This window comes from Muntiacus reevesi, chromosome 3 (assembly GCF_963930625.1).
Source record: "Muntiacus reevesi chromosome 3, mMunRee1.1, whole genome shotgun sequence".
Lineage (NCBI taxonomy): Eukaryota > Metazoa > Chordata > Mammalia > Artiodactyla > Cervidae > Muntiacus > Muntiacus reevesi.
The window spans coordinates 248,016,350-248,043,845 of NC_089251.1; the positions used below are offsets into that span (position 1 = coordinate 248,016,350).

The following is a 27,496-nucleotide window of genomic DNA, read 5'->3' on the forward strand; positions in this document are numbered from 1 at the left end:
ACAACAGACTGGTTCCAAATCAAATCAGGAAAGGAGTACATCAAGGCTGTATATTGTCACCCTGCTTATTTAACTTATATGCAGAGTACATCATGTGAAATGCCAGTTGGATGAAACACAAGCTGGAATCAAGATTGCTGGGAGAAATATCAATAACCTTGAATATGCAGATGATACCACCCTAGGGCAGAAAGCAAAGAAGAACTTAAGAACCTCTGGATGAAAGTGAAAGAGGAGAGTGAAAAAATTGGCTTAAAACTCAACATTCAGAAAACTAAGATCATGGCTTTCGGTCCCGTCACTTCATGGCAAATAGATGGGGAAACAATGGAAATCACTGTTTGAGGAAAACTCCCCCCAAATCACTGCAAGATGGTGACTGCAGCCATGAAATTAAAAGATGCTTGCTTCTTGGAAGAAAAGCTATGACCAACCTAGACAGCATATTAAAAAGCGGAGACATTACTTTGCCAACAAAGGTCCATCTAGTCAAAGCTATGGTTTTTCCAGTAGTCATGTATGGTTGTGAGAGTTGGACCATAAACAAAGCTGAGTGCCAAAGAATTGATGCTTTTGAAGTGTGGTGTTGGAGAAGACTCTTGAGAGTCCCTTGGACTGCAAGGAGATCCAACCAGTCCATCCTAAAGGAGATCATTCCTGAATATTCACTGGAAGCACTGATGTTGAAAGTGAAACTCCAATACTTTGGTCACCTGATGCGAAGAATTGATTCATTGGAAAAGACCCTGACGTTGGACAAGGTTGAAGGCAGGAAGAGAAGGGGATGACAGAGGATGAGATGGTTGGATGGTATCACCAACTCGATGGACATGATTTTGAGTAAACTCCGGGAGTTGGTGATGGACAGGGGAGCCTGGCATGCTGCAGTCGATGGGGTCACAAAGAGTTGGACACGACTGAGCGACTGATCTGAACTGGGCTGATTTTCCTTACCTTTGAGCAAGTACAAAGTGGGGGAGGGGCAGCGCTTCCTCAGGTGGAGTTCCGCTGCATCTCAGGTGGCTCAGATGGTAAAGTATCTGCCTGCAATGCAGGAGGTGCAAGTTCAATCCCTGGGTCAGGAGGAACCCCTAGAGAAGAGAATGGCAACCCAGTTCAGTATTCTTGCCTGGAGAATTCTATGGACAGAGGAGCCTGGCAGGCTACAGTCCAAGGGGTTGCAAAGAGTTGGACATGACTGAGGGACTAACACACACTGGCTAAAGCTGGGCTGGGCTAGTCCTCTACTGGGCCTTCCCTGAGGCTTCTCAACACCCATTCTAGGGGCGGGCACTTGGCAGGTATTCCTTGTGCGATGTTTCTAGTTCTCCATCAGAGTGGCCAAACCCTTTGCTTCCTGCCTCCACCCCCCCACCACCCCACAACCCAGAGTTGGAAAAAGAGGAAAGAACAGTGGTTCATGGGGTATAGGCAAGAAAAAATAGCCTTTGGTATAATCCATGTTCATCTCAGTTGACACGGAGTGGTATGGATTTTGCAGAATGAGACTCTAAAAAGAAATGTATGACTAAATCACTTTGCTGTATTAACATAAACTACTATATATAAAATAGATAACCAATAAGGACCTACTGTATAGCATGAGGAACTATACTCAGTATTTTGTAATAACCTATAAGGGAAAAGCATGTGATTTTGCAGAATGAAAAGTTCTGGCTTTCCTCTGTAGATAGACAGCTGTTAAATGGAAGCTAACAGCAAGACAAAGAAGAAAGCATGGAGGGGAGGGGTGGGGGGAGGAAAGAGAGAGAGAGGAAAAGAGGCAGAGAGGGGCTCAGTGTCTCCAGGAACCCAGGCCTGCTGCCTAGCTCAGGCACTTCCCCCCACCCCTTTCTCTCTCTCTCGACATGATAAAGCTTCTTCCCTTTGGCAGCTGTTTTATCTTGCTACACCCAGCCAGAGCTATAAGGATTCAAGTCTGTCTTCACAGATGTTTCCTTTTAATCACTGTAATTAATATTAATGGTGATTAATTTTTAATGAGGACATATCTTGGAACACACTGGCAGAAATGCTCACTGGTAACTGGAATAACCTTGATTTTGTGAGGCCATCGTCCTTTTTGGCTTGGCCACTTGTTTCACAGACAATGCATTGGATCCCGGAATTCTCTGATAATGTATTCATTTCTCCTCCTACATCTCTGGTGTTTCCAGGGTGGAAACAGTGGGGAAGTGAACTGCCCTGACTGATTTCTCCTCCCACCTCTGAGGAGGAGGCTGAGGGACCAGGTGGGGAGCTCCTTTGATCTTTGAGCAGTGGCACCAGGAATGGGAATTGTTGCCCGGTGAGCACTCTCTGAAGCTCATTATGCACAAAGCACAAAGTGCAAAGTCAAGTGGCTTTAGAAATCCAGAGCCAGGAGGCATCCTGGTTTCTCCTCCTCTGACAAAGTAGATGCTTGCCTTGTTCACAAGCCTTAGGGCATGGGATGTCGGTGATCCCTCCCTCACTGCTACTGCTAAGTCACTTCAGTCCTTCTCCAATGCATGAAAGTGAAAAGTGAAAGTTAAGTCGTGTCTGACTCTTAGCAACCCCATGGACTGCAGCCTACCAGGCTCCTCTGTCCATGGGATTTTCCAGGCAAGAGCACTGGAGTGGGGTGCCATTGCCTTCTCTGCCCTCGCTCACTAGTCAGGTAGAAACCATTTATAATGTGCAAACTCTTCTCACCCACAGCCAGCCCAGCCCAGCCCAGCAGAGCTGATGGTGGGTGGGGACTCTCCTAGGTGGGGAGCTCCCTCACCAGTCAGCTCCCTCACCAGTAGCTTTAGGATGTCAGGGTTATATGTTACATGCCTGTGCTGTGCTTTGCTTAGCCGCTCAGTCATGTCCGACTCTTTGCGACCCCATGGACTGTAGCCTCCAAGGCTCCTCTGTCCATGGGGATTTCCCAGGCAAGAATACGGAGTAGGTTGCTATGCCCTCCTTCAGGGGAATCTTCCTGACCCAGGAATCGAGGGTCTCCTGCATTGCAGATGGATTCTTTACCAGCAGAGCTACCAGGAAAGCCACTTACATGCCTAGTAGGTCTTAATTTTCCTCCAGTCACTCTAAATCAGTCACTACCTAAATCAGTCCAGTCACTACCTAAATCAGTGTTTTGAAAACTGATGTTAAGGGGGAAAAATGTTCTTAGAGAAGTTGGTAAGTTTGCAGAAAAACAATACTTCCCACGCACAAGTTGCCAGTTTTTGTTGTTGTTGTTGTTGTTTTTAAAAAATATCTATTTATTTATTTGGCTGTGCCGGATCTTGATTGCTAATGTGAGATCTTTTTTAGTTGCGGTATGTGAACTCTTAGTTGTCACATGTGGGATCTAGTTTCCTGACCAGGGATTGAACCCAATCCCTCTGCACTGGGAGCAGAGTCTTAGCCACTGAACCACCAGGGAAGTCTCAAGTTTTTTGTTTGTTTTTTTTTAAAGCAGAATTTTTCAGATTTATTATGCTAACATGATTGCAATCTTAATATAGGTGGCATTGACACTTGAACAGTTGACCCTAGAATAAAGCAGAAACTGGGGGCACCAACTCTGTACAGTGTAACTCATAGGTGGCTATATCTGTGGTTCTTCTATTTTCATGGTTCTGCTTCTGTGAATTCAACCAACTGTGAATCCTGTGGTACATATTTATTGGGAAAAAAATCCACGCGTGAGTGGAGCTGTGCCATCCAGACCCCTGTGGTTCGAGGGTCAACTGTATAGTATTGCCCAGAGTTTGTTGATTCTAGAACCCATTGCTTCCCAGTGTGTTATCAGACTGTCTGCTAATAAAGCAAAGCTAAGGTAGCTGAGCTGAAGGTAGTGAGCAGAACTATACAGTGGCCAAGCAGTGTGCAGAAGGGGGGTTTCAGAGGGGGCTTTGCAGGGTTTCAGGGGCCTGGGCTCAAGTGTTTATGATGTATCTTTCAAGGTAGGGATCTCTAACCCTGAAGGAGGAAATGGCAACCCGCTTCAGTATTCTTGCCTGGAAAATCCCATGGACAGAGGAGCCTGGTGGGCTACAGTCCATAGCGTCACAGAGTCAGACAAGACTGAACACGTGATGGATGGAATCAAGGTGGGGAAATAGAGGTTTTTAAGACTGGTGAACATAGCAAGGATCTTGAGAGGTAGGCTGTGGTTTGCCCAGCAAGCTGTTTGCCCAGGTGAGGCTCCCATTATCTCAGGGTAAGTGATCTGCAGGAATTTCCTGATGGAGAAGGAAATGGCAACCCACTCCAGTACTCTTGGCTGGAAAATCCCATGGTCAGAGGAGCATGGTAGGCTACAGTCCATGGGGTCGCAAAGAGTGGGACACAACCGAGCAACTTCACTTCCTGAAGCAAAATCTTTTCTTCTCCAGGAAAGGTTTCTTGAAACAAAGAGCTAAATAATGTTAACAGAAATGGCCTCAGCTGTTAGGCCTTCTAGCTGCGTGAGGTTGGTGCAGGTGGTTGTAGTTGTCAGAATAATTCATATTTCTCACATTTTGTGGAATGTTAGTCTCATTAAATGTGATCTGGGAAATGTGGAATCCTTCCTGAAGTGATTTAACATGCTGCTTCTGGTTAGAACCCATCTTCTTCTTCTGACTTAATATCTAAGTTAGGTTATGCAATGGGATTTTGAATGAAATTTGAATAAGAAAGAAAAGTATTGAGCACAGAATCAAACTTAGGTTGGAGATGAGACACTGACAGGAAGCACATGTAGCCGACTGTATGGACCATACTTGCTTATTTTCTGTATTCTTGATGTTCAGGCATTTGAGGCTTTCTTCCTGGATAGACCACCCCTCCTAGGGTTAGCTAACCCCTAGAGATTGCAAGCAGCAGCAGCAGCAGCAGAGATTGCAAAACAGTCTGTTGCTAAGAAGTGTCTGACTCTTTTGTGACCCCATGGACTGTAGCCCACCAGGCTGCTCTCTCCATGGGATTTCTCAGGCAGGAATACTGAATGGGTTGCCATTTCCTTCTCCAGGGGACCTTCCCAACCTAGGGATTGAGCCTGTGCCTGCTACTCAGCAGGTGGATTCTTTACCACTGAGCCATTACAGAAGCAAGGGGTAGCAGAGGATGAGATGGTTAGATAGCATCACCAACTCAATGGGCCTAAATCTGAGCAAACTCCAGGAGATAGTGAAGGACAGAGGAGTGTGCAGCGTTACAGCCTATGGGGTTGCCAAGAGTTGGACATGACTTAGCAACTGAACAACTACAGAGACTCTTATGAGATGTCTGATATACAAACCAACCAATCCAGAGCCCACATCCCCAACTATCTCCTTTATTAAACTCTCACAGACTAAGCCCACATACCCCTGGCCTTAAGACACCTCTGTGTTGGGTCCTGGACAATGAGGGACTACTCCTCTATCCCAGAGGATAGAGTTTTATCCCAGGACTCATTGAAATTATTGAAACTATCCAACCTAAACTGACTCAGGGAACCCACCATGCCTCATCCACTCCTTCCCAACAAAGACTCTGGGCCATGCTCTGCTTGGTTCCCTTCTGCTCCTGACTGACCCTGGTCCATCCCCATGTGGCCCTGCACGGCTTCTGTTTCTAGGGGTCGTCATTTCCATGTCTGGGTGTCTTACACCTGAATAAAACAAATCCTGGGCACATTTTAACATACCAATAGGAAACGCAACAGTCTGCACACCAGGGACACATTACAGTCACCCAAGGCGCTGTCTGCCCAGCGCTTGAGCACAGAGCTTTCATTTACTTGTCCTGCAGAAGGGCTTCAGGTGATAATGTGTAGCCAGGGCTGAGACACACTCAGCGAGTGGTTCTCAAAGTGTGATCCTGGGACCAGCAGCATCAGTGTCCCCTGGGGGCTTGTTAGGAATACAAATTTGGGGACCCCACAGAGATCTCCTAATTCAGAATCTCTGGCAGTAAGGTCTTAATCTAAGTTCTCCTGGGTGACTGTGAAAATAGGCTCAAGTTTGAAAACCACTGTGCTGGGCTAAAGCAGTGCAGAGTCAGAGAAGCAGGCCACCAGCGGGCTGAGGGCCTGGAGCCCTTACATTTCTAGCCACACGTTTAATGCCATCTCTTTAAAGCTGGTGCTGAGTTACAGCTTCTTCTCTTCCTGGAATCTTGGTGCACTCCATTAATTCTGATATGTTGTATTTCCATTTTTGTGTGTCTCAAGTTATTTTTTCATTTCTCTTTTGATTTCCCCTTTGACCCAGTGATTGCTTAGTAGCATGTTGTTTAGTCTCCACACATTTGTGAATTTTCCTGTTTTATTCTTATAATTGATTTCTAGTTTTATACCAGGAAAGATGCTTGATATGATTTCAGTTTTCTTAAACATATTGACTTGTGTTGTGGCTTAACGTGATCTGTCCTGAAGAATGTTTCATGTGTGGTTGAGAAGAATATGTATTCTGCTACTTTTGGGAGGAATGTTCTATACATGTCTATTAAATTAATTTGGCCTAACCTGTCATTTAAGGCCCATGTTTCCTTATTGATTTTGTCTGGAGTCTATCCATGGATGAGTTAAAGTCCCCACCTGTTATTGCATTGCTAGCATTGGAGAAGGAAATGGCAAACCACTCCGGTGTTCTTGCCTGGAGAATCCCAGGGATGGGGTCGCACAGAGTCGGACATGACTGAAGTGACTTAGCAGCAGCAGCAGCAGTCTCCTTTCAGATCTGTTAATATTTGCTTTATATATTTAGGTGTTCTTAGATTAGGAACATAAATATTTATAAATGTTATAAGCTCTTGTTAGACTGACCTCTTTACTGTTATGTAATGGCTTTGTCTCTTAATATAGTCTATGTCTTATTTTGTCTGATATAAGTATAGCTATCCCAGCTTTCTTTTGGTTTCTATTTGCATGAAATATCTTTTTCCATCTCCTCACTTTCAGTCTATGTGTGTCCTTACTTCTGATATGAGCCACTTGTAGGCAGCATATAGATGGGCCTTGTATTTTTTATTCATAAGGCCACTTTATGTCTATTGATTGGAGAAGTTAGTCCATTTATAATAAAGTAATTATTGATAATTGTGTACTTATCACCATTTTGTTATCAGTAATTGTTTTCTGGCTGTTTTGTATTTCCTGTTCCTTTCTTCTACTCCGGTTCTGTTCTTTCGTGATTTGATGATTTTCTGCAGTGGTATGCTTAGATTCCTTTCTCTTTATCTTTTGTGTATTTACTGCAGGTTTTTGCTCTGTAGTTACCATGAAGCTTACATAAAACAACTTGTATTTGTAACAGCCTATTTTAAGATGATAACAAGTTTGAGCACATTCTAAAGCTCTACATTTTTACTCCCTCCACCTCCACCTTTTGTGTTTTGGATATCACAGTGTTCCTGGAATCCTGGGACAGAGCTGGCACTGATGTAGCTGAACTTAACCTTTGCATGCCCATCTCCTCTCTCATATAGTTTGGATACAATTAGAAAAACAAACAAACAAACAAAAAAAAACCTGAGCAAGTTATTCCTCAAAATCACGTTTTCTTTGGTGAGAATAAAAACTGGGCTAATGTTCACTCCTATGGAAGGCATCCAGATAGCAGGCCGGGCCTTGAGTTTTGGCACAGACAAGCCCCAGCCTGTGCCCATAGACACATCAGAGGAGACTCACTGGTCTGAGATCCACATAATGAAAACCAAAAGATTTTCATGTTTTCTTGAATATTCCAAGTTTACAACATTTTACCTCTGAAAGGCCCCTCTTGCCAATTTCCTTCAGTGAGTCAGTTTAATCTCTAAACATTACCTCCTCTGCGTTCTGTATTACCACAGTGACATGGGCAGTTAAGTATTTATGTTTCAGAACTAGAAATTTATCTAGCTTCACATGCTGACGTTACCTGCTACAATTAATCATGACTGCATCTGAACAATAACCCCCCTGACACTTTCAGAGCTCCAAAAACTAGGTCAGGGACATGCTTATACTTCTTGTTGTTTTGTGCTATCCTTGGAATAAGCAATAACAGAAAACATTTACATTGTGAAATATGCTATTACTGACCATATTAAAATATTATCTCTTCAGCAGAGAACAAATCTCATAAATCAGGGATTTCCTAACACTATGTGTTGATGTTAGCTTAGCTCTGTCTTGAATTTTGGTTTCAATACCTGAAATATCAGTTGACGTGAGATGCCTGTGTGGAACGCAGGGCTAGTGAAATAATTTTACTTTAAAAGTTATTTAAGTATTTGCTGAGAGGCCCCAATGACTTGGATAAGGTAGAAGAATGTGTGGAAACCAACAGATGTTTGAATCTGTAATGTTACTAATACAATGTTTATTAATAAAATTGCTAATTGGTCTTAAATAAGATCTGCTGTATTAATTATAATCTAAGTCCTTGAAGGTACAAAATCTAGAGAAAACCACCTCGGTTTTTCCCCCCTTCATTACTATTAGGGAAATGTGCGGGCTGTCACAGTCTGTTTTAGATAAATGGTGAGACTTTGAGCTGTCAGGTTGAGATCACCTCTTTTTCCAGAAAGACTACCACCTATGTGTGGAATTGGCCAAAATGAGCTAAAAGTGCATTTGGCTGCAGGAGACTGAGCCCACCGTCCCTGAGCCTCATGAGATGCGGGGAAGTTAGGAGCTGGGGACTCCACGGCCGAGGATGGCCTGACGGGGCCTCCGTGCTCTGCTGGCCTTTCCAGAGAACACACCCGCACCACAGGGCCAGGCAGCCAGCACTGAGGCCCGTAGGAAATAAGGCGGGAAAGAGCAGGATTCAGATTCCCTAGGCCAGGGTGATCTGGTAAATTCCTGGAGAACTGGAGCTAAGCTTGTTCGCAGGCTAGCGCAGTGCATGGCCCGTGGGGAGGGAGCAGGCAGGATCTAGGTGTGGAATCAGTGCAGATGGAGCAGGGGATGCAGGTCTGGGCTTTGCTTGTTGAGACAATGCAAGCGGAAACTAGATAGCTAAAAACTGGAGGTGCTGACTGACCCTGGACAGTGCTATACTCCTCTCAGCCTTCTCTACCCCCCCACAACGCTCGGCAATCAGGGGTCAGAGCTTCCCAGTGTCCAGAGGAGGTGCGATGTGTGGTAATGATGTATGTAGAGAACATGGTTACTTCCATTCCTAAGAGGAAAGCCTCTCACTAACACTAGGGGACAGAACTGAATGTCATACAGACTTGCTACAGGCAAGTCAAGTTAAAAAGACACTTAAAGAGTTCTGTAAGAAGCTACCCTCCCGATGACTAAAACATATAGTTGGGAAGAGTTTGGATATCCTGCTTTTCCACTGTGCATTAAATAAAAAACACTTTTGGCTCTGTAAGTGGATTTACCAATAAAACATAATCAGCTTTGGACTATAAACTCTAAAATATTTTGTTAAAAATATTTTAACAAATATTTTGGAGCAGTGTTGGAGCCCTGAAGCTAATTTATTCAGAGGCCTTCTAGTTGAGCTCATTAGATAACCAGAAACATCTTAATATATATCCATTCTTCCACTTAGGGACACATTTTCTCATGTCAAGTCAGTGAAGAACTACCTCCTCTGACCCATTGGTATAACTAACTGGCATTTAAAACTAACAAAAAATGTAGAGGAAGGAAAATCTTTCATTTCTCAATAATTTCTTTAAAACTATATATAGAAAATTGAGAACTGGGCTTGATGCTCAGGGCAGGGTATCTGCGGTACTGCCAAATCCATGGGAGATGCTGGAGAGGTTCACTTGTCTCTCCTCCCTCTCCCAGCGGGATGGAGATTGAAGTTGCTGCCTCTTTTTATAGACGGTCATGCTTTAAAAACATCTCCAAGTAGTTTTAGAAAGACATATATGAAAGACTCTGATGAATTATTGAGTAAGAGCCTCCCTAAGTGACTGAGATTTGTTCTTTCAGTTCAAGAAGTGTCACCCGATGGTACAAGGGTGCTCACAGATGATGTGGCTGTGATTTGTATCTGCACATCCTGGGGGAAGGAACCACACATACATCTACTTCAAAACATGCTCAGGGCACTGTTCATAAACCTGGGAAACAGTAACCTTGTCTGCAGACATACTCACAACTTTGTCTGAACATCTGCTTCATATTTACTGTGATCAGGCACTGCTTCTGGTCCAGATCCACCTTTAATTCCACAAAGTGCCTGCTCTAAAGTCAACCGTATCTGTTACTTTCAGGGGAAAAAAAAGGTGATTATATTCTAATAAGGCATATTTCTTTACAACTGAAGTCTCCTTTGTACTTTGTACAACACGAACTTCAGTCCTTAGTATGTAGCGGCAGTTCAGATGTACCTAACCCTGGGACCGTCAGACATGATCGGATTTTTCCGATGTGTTTCCTAAGTCAAAAACATCACCTTAGGGTTTAGTGCCTTGCAGTGACCTCCATTTTAAAGAAAGCATCTATGTTACAGAAAACTAATCTCTGAACTTTATTAATCTATGGACCCCATGCCGCTTAGTGCAGTGACATTTTTCGTGGGTGACTGTGGTTGAGATAGTTGTGAAGGACTGCGTAACTACACTTTGCTGAGCGTAAACATTAATAAAATATATGATCAACTTCCTACTATAGCCTAAGGGTAAAAATATGGAAAGCAACATACTTCTGTCAGTTCCCATTATCATTGAGATAGTCTTGAAAGCATTACGGACTGAAATGGCAAAAATGGAAATGTGTCTTGTATTATTTTTTCAGTTTTTAAAGAAGGACAGAGCTTCAATTCTGGAAGGGCGCTCACTTTACAGATGAGGAAACAGAATCTGGAAGGTCACTTGCTCAAAGGCACGTGAGTGTCTAGCGACAGCATCAGGCCTGCTGCCTGGGTCTCCCAGTGCTGTGGGGTGCAGACCACCTGTCCCCCATCGTCAGGTTGCTACCTGAGACTCATCTCAGGTAGTGTCAGCTCAACGGCATGTCAACATCATGCATTGCTAACAAACCAAGTGGTTAGAAAGTCAGGGGTTTTGTTTTATTTTTGTTTTAGCCCTTTTTCTTTTTGTGATGGCTCTAGAATGAACTCCTACCTGCCCTCCCCACTCCCCCCCAAAATTGAGAAAACAGTCTAGATTTCTGCCAGAGTATGCAAGAAGAGAAATAAATCTGAGTAGATATTCTATTTCTAAGCAGTTTTAAATTACTTTTTAAAGGAGCATTCAATGCAAAACTTTCAGTGGTAAACAAAAGAGGTGGCAAGGAATACTCAGTATTAAATAAATGGTCAAACACATTTTCCCACATACTATCAGTCATGAGAAAACAGTAAGCTATCAATATTTTTTATTTCTAAAAGCCAAATTTAATAAATTAATAAATGCATGCCAGATAAAAACACAAAATTACAACTGAAAACCAATAATAACTTAACAAAATGCTCCGTTGTACTTTTTTTTATTGGTAGAGATAATTTACTAAAGTAACAAATCCGAAAACACATTTTGCTTTTGCTGGAAAGAAAGTACTATGTTAGAGAAGAACTAAGAGAAACCAGAAATGAAGCATTTGAGAAAAGTAGGCATATGTTATAGTCTATGGCAATGCAGCAGCCAGAGGTACTGTTTTCTCCATTTGTGTGCATGTTTATAGAAGCATCAGAAAGCAATGACATAGGACCCAAAAGCAAAGTCACGACAGATTTACTCTGCGAAACATGCTGAGCTACAACCACGGGCGACCCAGGATGAAGGGGCGGTGCAGGTTTGGTGTCTCCTCTGTATGGGGTTCCCTTGCCAAACAGGGGGCTAATCATGCAATAGCTTGAGTTTCTCTGAACATGATAAACACCCAGGATTACTAGAACTGGAAAGTGTGTGTTCACTGTTTTACAAGGACAGCTGAGCGGTGCTATGGAAACAATGGGAAGTTCCTTCATTTTACTCTGGTTATATGCCCAAACTTCCAACCAAGAAATAATTCAGCTATAAGAGCCAATTAAATTACTATAAAACATTCCTTCATCTGTAAAACATTTCTTTTTTCCTTCAAACTAAAAATTTAAAATAAAATGTCTTCGTTTTTGATGAGCAGTTCCACCACCAGTCTCTGATACCGTATGTCGTTCAGGGCGGCCATGGCGTCCAGTTCTGGAGATCTCATGAGTGTTGGGCCGAAGACGATCCCAAGGTTCTCCGCATTCATCAGATTCTCCTTTTCGTGGAGCGTGACTCTGGAAAAACACAAGAAAGGGAGGATGACTTCGTGGAGGACATGGGGGTCTTTGTCGTGCTGGAGCGCTAAAACAGAAACAAGATTCAAAGTGGGCTCTGTCCACTGATCAACCCTGCTGCTAGGTTATTTCTCAAAGTACTGACTCTCCTTAAGTAAATGGTGGGAATAATGTAAACTTCTGGTGACCACTGGAGCTGAAGCCAGAGCTGATGTGCCGGCCTGCGCGGGTTCTGTTCTATTTGTGGACTCTCCTGCCATGGCCCGGAGCCGAGGGAAGGGGCTGGGTCATCTTGATTACTCCATCACATCTCCCTCCACTTTGGCGAGATCTTGTTTCCTATAGAGTGTTTTTGCAAGCTGAATAGTTATACTGAGTATCTAGGGGGAGAGTGGCAGTGATATTAACAGAAAACGGCTCAGGGTAAGCAACCTCATCAGGGAGTGTTAAGTATTTTTATGATTTTTATTGCTTCAGCAAAGGCACAGAGACTATAATTTGAGAGTTATTCCTTTGTTTTAGTGTGGCGTTCTTAACTGCACACACATATGCAGCAAACTTGAATTTATAAGTGAAGTTATAAGCATATTAAAAGTTTTAACTTATGGTGCTTCTAAGGATGGAGAACATGTAAAGTGTTTGAAAGCACCATGAGCTAAATATTCACTTTTGGGTAAGCTGGACCTAAAGGCATACAAAGTACATGTCAAGTTCTACTGAGCTTTTTTGTTTGCTTCTGATTGGTCTTACATCTGGGAACCCTAAAACCACTAAAATTTGGTCATATAATTTTGGAAACTTTGCTTCAACTGGGAGAGATGGAGGGTGACTGAGCCGGGAAATAAAGCTACCTCACCATCCATCACTTTAAAACATTAAATCAGAAGTAATTGAAATATTTTATTTTCCATTCCTCTCTTTACCCCTTTCTTTACTCCATCACTTTTTACAGCAGGTTTCAGTGTTGGCAACATTAATTCAAAAATCTAAAATAGTAAGTCTGAAGTGCCTATTTTGGAGCAAGACATAAGAAAAGTGAGCTTTCTTGCAAGTTGCTTCTTTCTTGCTTTATTATATTAATGCTAGTGTCTTTATATAGCTGCAACCTTTTCCCTTTCCACAAAAATTAATGCATGTCCTTGGCAGTATATTGGTATTTCTAACATGTCTGCAAACATATACTGGAACTGAAAATCCATTTATGAAAGAATCAAGTCTGCATACCGTTTTATAGTACAGAATATTTTTAGCATTCCTTCTCAACTTGTGTGATTTCACACCAGGAGACAAGACAGCTAGGCATTTATTCATTCTTTGACAGATCACCTGACCTCTCTTTCACCTTTGTTTTCATTTGATTCTTAACATCTGGATGTGGAACAAGTATATTCCAAGTTAGAAACTTGCCTCTTCAGATGCGCCATGAGGTACCGGAGGGTTTCGCAATGAGCAGGCGGCAGCAGTTTCAGTGCTTCGTGAAGGGTTTCTAATTGCTCATCAGGATCCATGATTTCTGTAACAGCAAGATGAATACCAAGGAGAGAACCTTTAACAGACAACTGGTACAAATGGCTCATTTAATTCTATTCTTGTGGTGATCTTCTGAAGCTGACAAGGTCACTGCCCATGGCTTCGGAAAATAATTTTTAAGGTTCAAGTCTCAGACTTCCAAAAGTTTAGTGTCCATGTGGCAAGTCCATTTCCTTGGACTTCTGGGGAGGCCACCCAGTGTTTTCACTTGAGGGTCCTGGGGTCTGTTAACTATGAAAATTGGATACTGGATGTATAGGATATAACTTTAAAAAACTCAGACACATGTATGCAAGGATAAAAACATAAAAGCAAACGAGGTCACCTTCGAACACTATAGACATACTGAAGCCATGCTGCGCTGTTCAAAATATTTTGAAAATCTCCTTTCAGCATCTTCATTTAGATATTTTAGTTCTTTGTTGGCCAAAAAGTCACATTCCTTTCAGGTCACAGAGTGCATTTAATCCATCAGTTACTTCCATATTCAGAAACAATAGATTTCTTTGGAATTTTGTGTTCTCAAAAAGAGAACCATGGCACATTCCTGCTTCAACCCAAACATGAGGAAGATGGGGCACCTTTAAATGTTGGGTGTCAGGGCAACTGCCTTTAAATGTTGGCTAGCATCCTTAAAATGCTGGAAGTCCACATCTAACCAGAATATAACATTTAAGACACAAGCCCAAGAATCCTGTTCTTTCTAATTTATAAAACTAATTCAATGGCAGTGTACTAGAGTCAGGTAAAAACTAATATAAGATCAATGTGAAATGTTCCTAGGATTGGCAGAGCAGATGTGGTAAATTTTAGAATGTGAACACTGACTGAAGTTTTTTAATTCAAAGAAACTTTAGCCATTTTACAGTTTCTGCTGAAAGTTTCCTCAGAGTTCTTGGTTCATTTCTCAGCAATAAAGGATGAGTTGTTTGCCTTTTGCTATAATAAATAATGCATAGCCTTTGAACCTTGGGACTTCAAGGTTCAAAGTGCCAATTCATTAACAGCCGTAACATCTCAGATACTGAATTTCAATCATTTAATTTCTAGAACTAAGAGAAGAAAATTCCATTTACTATTGAAAACTACTACTTAGTTTTTACTTGGCTATAGTTTTTATGATTGCACTAATTAATTAGAAACTACAGTATTCTGGAAATTGAAAAAAAGAGTAACAGTTTCCTTTTAACTGCTACAGCTAATCTTTATAAGGAGAATCCCGAGATAGTATGAAATTAAGGACAGTGTTGGTGGCCTAGCAAACAAGCAAAATTTCCTGTTCACAGACAGCTTACTTTCTACTGGAGGCAACAGCTGATAAACAATGAACAGCCTATCTAAAGAGGTTTTACTAGATCAGAATGATTCCTGTGGAAAAAATCAGCAGGATAAGAAACACTGAGAGGGCTGAGAGGGTGCAGTATTATGGGATGGTCAGGATAGGCCTTAATGAGAAAAAGGTCTTGAGCACAGACTTAAGAGGGAGCGAGGGAATGAACTCCATGGAGATCCGGGTGAAGGTGGTTCCGTGCAGAGAGAAGCCTTGCAAAGAAACAGCCGTGCGAAGGGCCTGAGGGGACAGTGTGCCTGTAATGTCTGAGTTAAGCGAGGAACCAAGTGTGGCTGCAGGAGCCCAAGCAAGGAGGGGAGGAGAAGGGGGTGAGGTCAGAGAGGTAAGAGGCGCTTCATCACGGCATGGGCTGTGGCTGGTTTAGGAGCACAGCATTTACAGAGAGAAATGGGAAGGTTCTACACGAGGGAGGGTCATGATCTGACAACATTTTTCACATCACTCCTCTGGCTGCCATGTAGGGAACAGGCTATGGAAGGGCAAGAGTAAAACCGGACAGATGGCTCTGGTCATAATTACACACACCCAGGTGAGGAATGACCAGGTGGTGCAGTGAAGGTGATAAGAAGTTGTTGGATTCTGGGCACATTTTGAGGGCAGTGTCCAGAGGATTTTCTGATGAGGGGTGTATGAAAAAGAGAAGAATCAAGAATGGGCCAAAATTTGGGCTTAGGCAACTGGTAGGGTGGAGCCTCAATTAACTGAGATGGGGAAGATCATAGGTGGATGAGGTTTGGGGGAAAGATGGGAGTTGCTTTTGAGATGTCTTTCAGATATCTAAGTGAACTTGCTGACTATGGACTGATCTGGGGTTTAGGGAGAGGACCAGACCGGAAATATAAATTTGGGAACTAAGGACAAAATGCAGTTGAATATACTGATATTAAATTGACCAAGATTCTTCTCTAGAATTAATTTCTCTTTTTTCCTCACTTAGAAAAGTCCTACCCATGATAAATTTTTCAGAGACTGCAAACCTTTAGCCTCAAGAAAACCACAGCATAATTTAAGAGTGAGACAGATACAGCAGAATGTACTCAGAGATGGAAGGTCACCATCAGCTGTTGAAGTACATGAAAGACTTGCATGTGAGAGGGGGACACTGGGACCACCGCGAGGAGTTAAAAGCAGGCAGATTCCCGGCGCCTCTGTCAGTGGACGTCTGTCTACCAGTGGATGGGCTGCCTGGAGAAGCAGTGATCTTAGTTTGTTGTTGTTGTTTAATTGTCTCCTGCTTGGCAGGCGGATTCTTTACCACTAAGCCACCAGGGAAGTCGTTCCTATAGTTACAGGGTGTTTAAAAAAGAAGGTGTTGGCACTGCTGTATTTTAAAATGGATAGCCAACAAGGACCTACTCTATAGCACATGGAATTCTCCTCAGTATCATGAGGCAACCGAGACGGGAGGGGAGTTTGGGGGAGAATGGATACATGTATATGTAATATGTATGTACATATATGTATGGCTAAGTCCCTTTGCTGTTCATCTGGAATAATCACAACACTGATGACTGGCTATACCTCAATACAAAATAAAAAGCTGAAAAAAACAAACCCCAAACAACAACAACAACAACAAAAAAGAATGTGTTGGAGAAAGAAGTCCAGTTACATGACCCCTTAGATTATCCAAAAATGCTAAGATACTATGGTTCTGAGTATAAAATTATGTTTACTCATTCAACAAGTGTTTTTGAACATTATTATTTTGGGTTCTCCTGGTAGCTCAGTTGGTAAAGAATCTGCCTGCAATGGAGGAGATCGCTTGCAATGCAGGAGATTCGAGTTTCATCCCTGGGTCAGGAAGATCCCCTGGAGAAGGAAACGGCAACCAACCCACTCCAGTATTCTTTTTGCCTGGAAAATTTCATGGACAGAGGAGCCGGGTGGGCCACAGTCCATAGGGTCACAGGAGTCGGATATGACTTAGCAACTAAACCATTATGTAACTGGGCACTGCGGTAATACAAACAGGAGAGGACCCCTGCACCTGAGGGAGTGACCGTCTAGCAGGGAAGACCAGATGTAACTATCACCTTGGCAGGAAGGAATGAGGCTGGGAACGAGGCCCATCTGTGTGTGAGGGGACTCTAAGGGAGAGAGGTGGCCTGCAGCTGAGAGGTCCTGGAAAAGTCTGGAGGATCTGGGGATGTGGGTATGGACACTGTGGGGGCAGGAAGTGAGCACTCTGCACATGTATCAGGCCTAGTTACAAGCTCTCTGAATGAAAGTACTGTCTGATTCTTCAGAGAAATTCAAATCCGAGAAGAATAAAACTTAAGCAAGCCAAAGGGGTGAATCAGTGACACAGCTGATGGGGAAACTCAGCAAACTCTCTTTCCAGACTTCTCTTCAGCACATTTTAAATCTCTGAGGACAAAGAACCCTGGGTTTTCTCTCTGAGTTTATCTGACTCACTCACAGTTACATACTAATTGAGTCATGTAACTTTTCTGAGATCTTCTGGGAAGGGCTGTTAGACTCCTTGGCCAGAAGATGGTTTCTCTATTCAGCCCGACCCAGAGCTCAGCTGTGGTAGTGTTCTTCTCACTGTGATGCATGCTGGGTCACTGAGCATGGCCTCTGTTTTGTAGGGCACTGATTTCTTCACTGGGGAGACCAAGGCTTCAAGTTGGTTCATAAGAGAGTTTCCAGGGGATTATGAATTAAGGGTTATGAAGCTCTTCAAGCGTTTGGTTGGGATGCCCTGGCCTTCTCCCCCCTTGAATCCTTTTCTCATTTTCTGCAACCACTCCCTTCCAGCTTTTAACCAGCAGCTTCTCCAGGGAAGGCTGCCAGAGCAGCGTTCAAACAGCTTTTGCAGGGGAAAGCTTTAATGAGAACTCTGACTTTGCTGTTGTGGTTGCTATTGGCAAGGGCTTCTAGTAAATGCCAGAGATACCGGAGACCTGAAGAACATGGTCCCCGGTTGTTTCAATGGCTGAGATACAAAAAGCTCATCGCGAAGGGTGAGTTAGCTCTGTGCTCTGTTTGAAAGGGGTTCCACCCCTTCCCTCTTGTCTTCCTCCTCCTTTTAATCCTTCTGTTCCCTGTTCCATGAGGGAAGACACAGCATGCAGAGGGGAGAGGGCCAGGGCTTTGATGTTAGACAGATGTGAATTTGAAAGCCAGGGTGGGCCACCCCCTCTTGCCATGTGACCATGGACAATTATACCTATAACATCTCATTTCTTCTAAAACAGCATCATGGGTGTAAAGTGCCCAGCACATTTCTGGCACTGAATATGTTATATAAATCTTAGCTTCTCTCATTTTCCTTATCTATCAATACAGAAAGAGAAAGGCTGTCTCTTTGAGTCTGAAGAATGAAACTGCTTCTACTACCAGGAAAGACATGTTACAAGGACACATTGTTCCACAAACTTTTTGATAGCAGTATCAAACATGTACAGTAAACATGTATATTGTGCATAAACATTATGCGCCAGGGTTTCTGGTGTCACACATTGTATTAGAGGGAAAGGGAATTTCTACCTTGATTAAGGGAAGTTTCTTCTGATATGCTTTCAAGAGCTCTCTGAGGCGTGACATAAGGGAGCTTGCTGACTTCGCTGAATAGGAGGGCTGATTCAGACACAAACCCAAGCACGGTGACACATGCTTTGGAAGAATAATAAAGAGGGGAGATTGTCCTCAGCAGCTTGGGTGGGTATGGGGAAAGGCAGGGAGGTAATTTGGGAGTGAGGGGTGAAAGGCCTTAAAATCCGTAAGGAGAGCTTAGATTTTTCTTCTAAGTAGACAAAGGGGTTATGCAGCCTTCAGAACTGGCTGAATCCTGGCTCTGTCCTTTGCTAACTGGATGCCCACGGGCTAGTCACATTTCAATTTTACTCCCAAGCCACATGGGGGCAGAAATGCCGTCCAGTGGAGCCCCCATGCTGTCCTGGGGGCTGGGGTAAACCAGGGTCCGAGCAGCCCTTCATGGTACAGGTGTGTGTCGAGTGCTTTCCAGACTAGTGGTTACGTGATTTCTCTCTCTGGGAGGAAATCTGTGCCCCACCAAACAAGAACCCGTAAGCTCCTTCACACAATTTTCATGATCTGCCCTGAACCCATCCTGAATTCCCATGGAAGAGACAGAGTCTTGTGGCTTCTAATATGAATGCTTGTAAAAAATCAATGCAATTCTCACAGCTGTTCTCTACATGAGAGCTTGAACTGACCCGCGAGGAATCGGGGCTCCATGGAACTAACCACAAAAATTCTCAACACAAGCTCTGAAGGGAAACTGAAAATTAGAACAAAGAAAGTTTGTACTTCACGAAATTCCAAAATCAAAAAGCAAATCAGTGTTACTGAGGAAGTGATGTTATTATTTAAAGATCAAGACAACATATGGTTTTTAAGAGAGAGAAGCAAACGACAGAAATAGCCTATCTTTTTAGAAAAAAGAAAAAAAAAAGGTAATGCCAACACTTAAAATCTGTTAAGAATTCCTTTCTTTAAAAAAAAAAAGTGTGAACTACAGGTATGATTTTTGCACCATAAATAAAAGTTGGCAAATGAGCCTTTGCTTTTTCTCATTTTCATCTTAACTAGAGCTTATTTTTTAACTTTTTAAAACTTTTATTTCTTAACATTTGATCTAAAACAGGGCTTCTTAAAGTATAATCTATGAACCTGAGGCAGTCTGCAAACTGTTACTGGCATGTCACAGGATAAGGACAGAAACTGAAAGTAAGAATTTATATATTTTATAGCAGTCTGACAGAGTAATCTTTGTGTTTGCTGAATCTAACAACAGATAGTTGGTATTTTTTTCAATTTTGTTTTTCTAATTGTTTTTACTTTACTTTACAAAAGTACTGTTCATGTCTAGGAGAACTGGTGTAAGCCTTACTTTGGAAAGTAAAGGTTACACATTACATAGATGCTTCTGATGGTAGAAGTCATAAATAACCTATGTTAGAGAAGAGTTCAAAATTCTTGTGAGTACATTAGCCATGGAGAGAGGCCAGGGAGAAATATTTCATAAAATGCATTCAAGATACTCAGCAGAAAAAAACAGGAGATGTGATTACCTAGGAGAGACGATTTGTCAGGTTACAAGTGCATGCCTTCATACTTACTGGCGGACTCTATAAACTTAGGGTAGGCGTCATATGTGATGAGTGGAATTGGTAAATCCCTGAAGTACAGTTTCAGTGCACCAGTGATAATGTTGATATCTTCATACATGTTCACAGAAATATCTGCTTTCTCACCATCTTTGAAGGGTGTTAAAAGAAACAAAAGTAAATATCTGGATTCATAGCACTTTTAACAAATAACATTTTTGTACACTGTTTTTAAAGATTCACAACACTTCAATTTTAAACATCAAATTCACTGTGCTGATATATTTATATGTTTTCTGTGGAACACAACCTGAATTTTTTATTGTAAAGTTATTTATTCTTCAACGATTTATGACAGAGGGGGACAGTAGGAGATGACTGAGGTTAACACAAATATTTTAAAATTTCATGAGAATTCCTAGAGGAATACTGTGGGGTAACTTTTTCTTTCTTTTTAAAATAAACATAGAGAATGTGAAAAATAACAACTGAGATCCTCCCAACTTACAAAAGACCCAGCACAAAAGGCCACCTTTGATTCACCCTGGGTTCCCATACATAATGTTCGATCTTGCCTGAGCCCTGGGGGTAGGAGAGTTAGTGAGAAGGGAAAAAGCAAAACAAAACTCTAGAGTATTGCGATAACAACAGAAGAAATTATAAAACACAGGAATATTTTAGACTTGCTGGGCCTTAACACTCTTAAGGAAAGCTGGCCTTCCTTCATGGTAACCCCTTCTGCCCTCCCCTGCACTTAGTACTTTGTTAAAACAGCTCAGTTTTCATCTACTAAAGATTTAATTTCTACTCTGAGCTAGATCTTATACTAATTTATTTTATTCCACTTGGCTTATGAAAGATTTCTAAGGATGAAAAAGCAGCCTCTTCCTACAGAGCTATTAGAATGGCTAGAACCGGAACACCGACACCACCAAATGCTGGCAAGGATGTAGAGCCCCAGGAACTCTCTCTGGTCGCTAGCAGAAATACAAAGAGGAGCTGCCACTTCAGAAAACAGGCAGGTGCTTGCAAAGCTAAACAAACACTTACCATATAACCAGCAATCATACTCCTTAGTATTTACCCAAAGAAACTGAAAACTTTTGTCCACACAAAAACCTGCACACAAATGTTTCTAGCAGCTGTATTTGCAATTGCCAAAAACATGGAAGCAACCAAGGTGGCTTTCAATAAGTGAACCGATAAACTGTGGTATACCCAGACGAAAACAATATTACTCAGTGATAAAAATAAATGAGCTCTCAAACCATGAAAGACACGGAGGAACTTTGAATGCACATTGCCAAGTAATGGAGGCCAGTCTGGAAAAGTTACATACTGTATGATTCCAACTATTTGACAATCTGGAAAAGGCAAAGCTATGGAGTCAGTAAGAAGATCAGCGGCATTTAGCGGAGGAAGGGGAAGTAGAACAGGTGGAGTGCAAGGATTGGTACAGTAGTGAAAGTTCTGGATGGCACTGTAATGGTGGATATGTGACGTTACGCATTTGCCCAAAACCACAGAACTGTACAACATAAAGATGAACTTTAACGTAAACTACTGACTTTGGTCAGTAATAATGTACTGACATCAATGTTGGCTCACAATTGTAACAGACTGTATCATATGAATGAGAGATGTTAACCGAGGAAACTGTGGCCAGGAGCAAGAAAGGAGGGGTTATATGGCAGATCTCCCACGGCCAGTGGCTGGGAATGGACTTGATTAGTTGCTACCTTCCAGAGAAAAAGAAATGCCTCTTAACATTCAATCTTGTGTAGATTCAGGGTTGTTCCCGATGCCATTTCTTCACCTCGTCTTCTTCAACCTTGTCAAATATGTGGGCTGACCTAGATTTGCTCTTACTGTGTTGATGATAATATCTCATTTTTTGGTCTTCTGCTTCTGTTGGCTGTTAGAGGTCTGTGATGGGAGAGGAGTGTGATGGAACCAGAAGTGTGTACTTGCAAAGAAAAGGGTCTGTTCACGATCACAACTCCTGTTCTTTTTACTTCCTATATTCAAGCTTACAGCTCTTTGCTACCACTTATTCCAGTGCTCAAAACAAAGACAAATCGGAGAACCATGGGAACAAAACCTTAATTTAAATGTTAAAAGAAAATAAGCTGCACTGAGCTTTTCTTTGGCTGGGCCCCTCCTCCCACAGAGGGGTCTGAGGCCAGAAGGTCTTCAGGTCCTCTCAGATTCTTGCCCCAACACATGAGCTTGAATTTTCTTTTTTCTGGTTGGTCTTTCAAATCCACATATTTTGGCAGTTTTGTGATATTGGAGATTTAACACAATATTTCAGCATAACAATGTAGGAGAAAAGACTACTTTGACCATGTAATACCATTCCAACAGTCAATTAGCTGGGAAGTGCTAAGCATGCATGCCAACTTACAGGAAAATTCACAAAGCTTCTCCTTTTTACCAAATAGATCATATCAACTCAGAAGTAAAGCTTTCAGGAAGTAAGCTAATTAGCACATGTGGTCAAAACCCTAAATTTCTTATATAAAAATTAATGAGCTTGAACTTGGATGACAAGATGCTGGGGAGGCATGCAAGCAGGCAGAGTTAGGTCGGCCACAACAGACCTAACTTGGTCTGGAAATCTGAGCTCTGTAATGCCTTAGATCCCTTCCTCTCCCATCCACCTCCACTGTTTTCACCACGGTTTCTGGTAAATTTAATTGCTCTGTATATATTTTGGTGAACATGGACCAGCCTTGGAGACTCAAATATTGGTAATATAGTTAAATTTTATACTTCCTTCTCATCCTGAAATTTAATAGTTTAATACTTACAACTAATACAGAAATTATAAAAATTATAAGCTAAGTCATATTATTTGGCATAATAATAATTAGTGATTTAAAAAAAACAATGGAAAGAATAAAATAAGAAATTGTGTCTCTTTGGGTAGAGTATTATTGTCCTAAGTTAATGAACTTGCTGGAAAACACACCTCTGTCAAAAGCCATCTTGACATCTTCAATTAGGTCACTAAATCCCGAGACTCGATACAGTCCTTCAGAATTAAGACCTGAAAAAATAAAGCAGGGGAGCTAATTAGTCTCTTTGGGGTAATGTCCTTTCCTCAGATTTTAACTTCTTCTCATACTTCAGGCTGGGAAGTAATGTGTCAGGAAGAATGATGAAATAGGTACGTTTAGAAATATGTATGTTTAGAAACCTCTTCATACTTTGCTCCTAAGATAAAATAGTTTTACTCACAGTTCTTTAATTCTGACCTACTGTCACCTGAATATCTGTAATTTGGCTCATCATTTTGTCTAACTAGATCAAATGCCTTAAGTGTTAAGGGAAATAATTTCATCACTGCTACTATACCATAAATTCTTTTACATGAGAAGACTGAGATAAGCTATATTAATAGGCCCGTAGCAATTATTTCCAAAGTATCAGAGACTAATTCTGGGTTTTGGTTGTTTGGCCTAGGATAGTTTTAAACAGAGCATTTATTTCTTTGCTTTTTTTTTTTTTTTCTTTTTTTATTTCTTTGCTTTTTGGACCTAAGAAAAGTATAAAAACTGAAAAAAGAACTGGTATTATCTACATAATCAAGTTTTACAGACTGGAAGCATCATCCATAAATATATTTTTAAGCATACTATTTCTTATAACTGGTTAAGTGTACCTTGAAATCATGTTGGTTAATTACTTGTTAACTGCTTTCAGACTGTCAGATTGTTATCTGAAATCATTCCCCCTAAACATGCAGAAGAAAGCCTGGCTGTGCAGGGAATTATGAATGTCCTGAGCCCCGCTGGAAACGCCTCACCTCGAGATTCAATCTCCCTGATGCACATGTCCACCACCATGGGCCGCTTAGTGATGTGGGCTTTCACAAGTGTCGTCAGGTCACAACTGTACACCTTCTTGACATGTTTCAAGTCTGGCTTACAGTCATTTGGGACCATCTTGGAACACTGCTTATGAACATTCAAACCACAATCTAAAGAATTTAAAAAGGAAAAATTCATTATTATTTTCAGAATTTTGAGTGTTCTGTTTATTTTGGCAAGACACCTCAACCTGAATTAGGTTTAAAGACTAGCTTTCAGCCAGCAGAGTGAGGGGAACATTCTTCTCATTCTCTCTTTTGGAAAATTTTGATTTTAAGTTAGAAGACTAGAATTCCAGCTCATATTCCATCATTTACTCACTGTATGATCTCAAGAGAATACCCAGACCAAAGTTAATAAGTGTTCAATTAAATGTCTATAAAATGTAACATTATGCCAATTAAAAATTTATCCATTTCTTTAAAGTTATATAAAAATTATATTCAATGTGGGATATAGCTGCATTTTAACAAATCTGAGGAAGTGGAATTGAACCCCTAAAAGTAGAGTATCCAAGGGCCCTCTTAAAATGATGCTGATCATACTTATATATACTCATAGCTCTTTAAATGTATGCATATGATAATGATATAGAATACATCTAGATAGCTAAAAATAGCTATAGTTATTATTTGTTACTGCTATCATCAACAGCTTACTAATGCCAAGCACACTATTTCAAGTGCTTTACATTATTTCATTTAAGCTCACAGATTTCTATAAAACAGGTGCTATTATTCTTCTCTTTTATAAATGTGATGAAACCAAGCACACGGGTGTTAACTAACTTATCTACAGCATTTAGTACATTGTGGAGCCAAGATTCAAGCCTACAAAGATTGTAGAGTCCACGATTTTAACACCTACCATACTGCCTCTACTGAAGTTGTTCCTTTGCTTTGTCATTTTATTGGGTTATAAATTCTAAAATGCCAGAGCCCAAGTATTTTCCAGTTAACATTTTGAGACATTTTATTTTCAAGAAGAAGAGCACAATGGCATTTTAGAAGAAGCAGACAGAAACACAAATATTTTTCTAAATTAGACTTAGGAAACACGGACTGTACCTGAATAATTTAACTCAATTTTATCTTTCTGGTTTTTTGGTAAATGTTACCCGTTTATTTTTAAGCTCATGAAAACTTGACACTGACCTCTTGTAAATCCAATCCAAGTGGGGTACACACAGTTTATAGCCAAGTCTTAATGGATTAGGGGCTTCCCAGGTGGTGGTAGTGGTAAAGAACCCTCCTGCCAATTCAGGAGATTCAAGAGATGCAGGTTTGATCTCTGGGGCAGTAAGATCCCCTGAAGGAGGGCATGGCAACCCACTTCAGTATTGTTGCCTGGAGAATCCCACGAACTGAGGAGCCTGGCAAGCTGCAATCCATGGGGTCACAAAGAGTTGGACACGATTGAAGCGACTTAGCACACAATGGATTTGAAAATCATACAATGCCATTACCACTGTCTGTGGTCCTTGGGTAAGCTTCAGCTTTGCGTACTGTTTGGGCAGAAAGGGGAGCATAACATTCACCTCACAGAATTGTTACAAGGATTAAGGAGCCAATGTAGTCAAGGTGATTTGCATATTGTAAAATGTTAGACAAATACTGACGATAATCATCATTATGACCTTTGGTAAAGTTGCAATTGAGTTATATATGATAGTAACAGTTAACAGAGACAAGGAAAATTAGCCATGGCTTAAAAATGCAATTGTTATTTCATCAAATATGTAGACATTTTTTGGCCAACCTGACAAAAGAACTTAAAACTTGTGGTGACTCATAGGGAGGAAGTCCTATGTTCTGAGCATCTCCCAAGTGAAAAGACAGGCTTGGTGTAGAGGGAAGTTGGGTCTTTGCAGGTGTGTGTCTGTAAGTGAACAGCACGGGAGATGGCACGGCAGTGCTGACAGTGTCCAAACATTACCACCACTAAAGAACAGCAGCTGCTGCTTTGAGCACGTAAAGGCTGCCAGGCACAGGCGCTCTAGTGCGCCATCTGAAGAAATGACCCAACACTGTTCTACATAGTCAAATAATATCCAAATGAGACCAGGACCCAAACCCTAAATTTCTCTTTATTTCATATTAGATATAAATAAGATTTCTGATTCAATCATAAGGCAAATCGGTGGTAAAATGTCCACTTAAAAGACCTCATTTTCCCTGAACATTTTAATGTTTTGGACAGCTTCTATAATTTAGAGCTAGATCTATTAATTCTGTGCTTTTGAGTGAGTTACTTAAGATTTTCTGTGACTTATATAGAATGGGAATAATAATATTTACCCATTAATATTGGATCTATCATTAGCTTCTATTATTATGTTAATGTGAGGCTGTACCATGACTCTGTTGTTATTCAGAAGAAGGAAGTAACACTGAGGAGCCTTTCCTAAGGAGTGCCCCAGGGTTCCTTGAATGGCACTGTCATGATCAGCTTAGGGTCAGGAGCTGAGCTGACCTCTAGGCCAATTCTGTTTGTCAGATGTGAGTGCCAGGTCCTGAAAAGGACTTGGATGCTGGGGTTATAGCTGCTTCCTCATCTACACAGTTCTTAGTACATTTCATTTATAGAAAAGTACCTCCAAGCAGGTACATCATTTTTCTCTGACTGCTTTACCAAATTTGGGGAGTTTCAGCCACTGATTTCTCAAATATTTTTACCCCTCCCACTTATCCTCTCCCGGGATTCCAACAACACAGATGTTAAATCTTTTGTTACTGTCCTACAGGTCTTTGAGGCTCAATTCACTTTTTAAAATCTATTTTCCCCTCTCTTTTGAGTTGGATAATTTCTACTGATCTATTTCAGGTTCATGGATTCCTGCCTCTGGCATATCCAATCTATCAATACTACTGAGCCCATCCTGTGGGTATTTTGTTCATAAGTTGCTCAGTTCTAAAACATCCACTTAATTCTTTCTTATATCTTTATTTCCTTCTGATATTTCCTATTTTTCATTTGTTTCAAGAGTCTTTCTAATTGTTTCTTGGAACATTTTTTATGAAAGCTGTTTTCCTTATCAGATAATTCCAACATCTGTATCACCTCAATATTGGTGACTATTGATTATCTTCTTTCATCTGAGTTGAGATTTTCCTGGTTGCTGGTAATGAAGTTTAATTTTGAACTGCATCCTGGATATTTTGAGTGTTATAAGACCGTGTGGTCCCTATTGAAATCTTCAACTTTAGCAGGTAGTTAAGCTGTTTAGATTTAGAATGCATATCCTGGGACACTATATAGGCTGTGTTTCAAATGTCAACCTAGTTTACAAAGCCTTTGTAATGCTTTTGCAGTGCTCACCACACTTGTATGTAATTCAAATGGCAAGACTCTACCCCACATTCTGGGCAGGGAAGAGGTCCTAGACATTACTGCAGGGCGGAGATGAAGTCTTGGTTTGCCTCCATGCCTGGTTGGGGAGGAGTACTGTGCTGCATGGGACTGCGGGGTGGGCACAAAAGACAGAGTTCTGATCATGGTCTCAGC

The 27,496-nt window shown here is 41.4% G+C and overlaps 1 protein-coding gene across 3 annotated transcripts in view; it reads right to left on the reverse strand.

Annotated features, from left to right (window-relative positions):
* Window positions 1–11,277: 11,277 nt before the first annotated feature.
* The window catches only part of CHN1 (chimerin 1), a 198,990-nt gene continuing 182,771 nt past the window's right edge, over window positions 11,278–27,496 (reverse strand). For all 3 annotated transcript variants that reach the window (XM_065927920.1, XM_065927919.1, XM_065927921.1), the window contains 5 exons: window positions 23,929–24,102; window positions 23,092–23,169; window positions 20,130–20,267; window positions 13,566–13,671; window positions 11,278–12,158 (listed from right to left, as the gene is read on the reverse strand). In XM_065927920.1, the coding sequence (XP_065783992.1) occupies window positions 11,987–12,158; window positions 13,566–13,671; window positions 20,130–20,267; window positions 23,092–23,169; window positions 23,929–24,102 (668 nt within the window). In that variant the 3' untranslated portion in view covers window positions 11,278–11,986. The remainder of the gene's footprint in view (window positions 12,159–13,565; window positions 13,672–20,129; window positions 20,268–23,091; window positions 23,170–23,928; window positions 24,103–27,496) is intronic.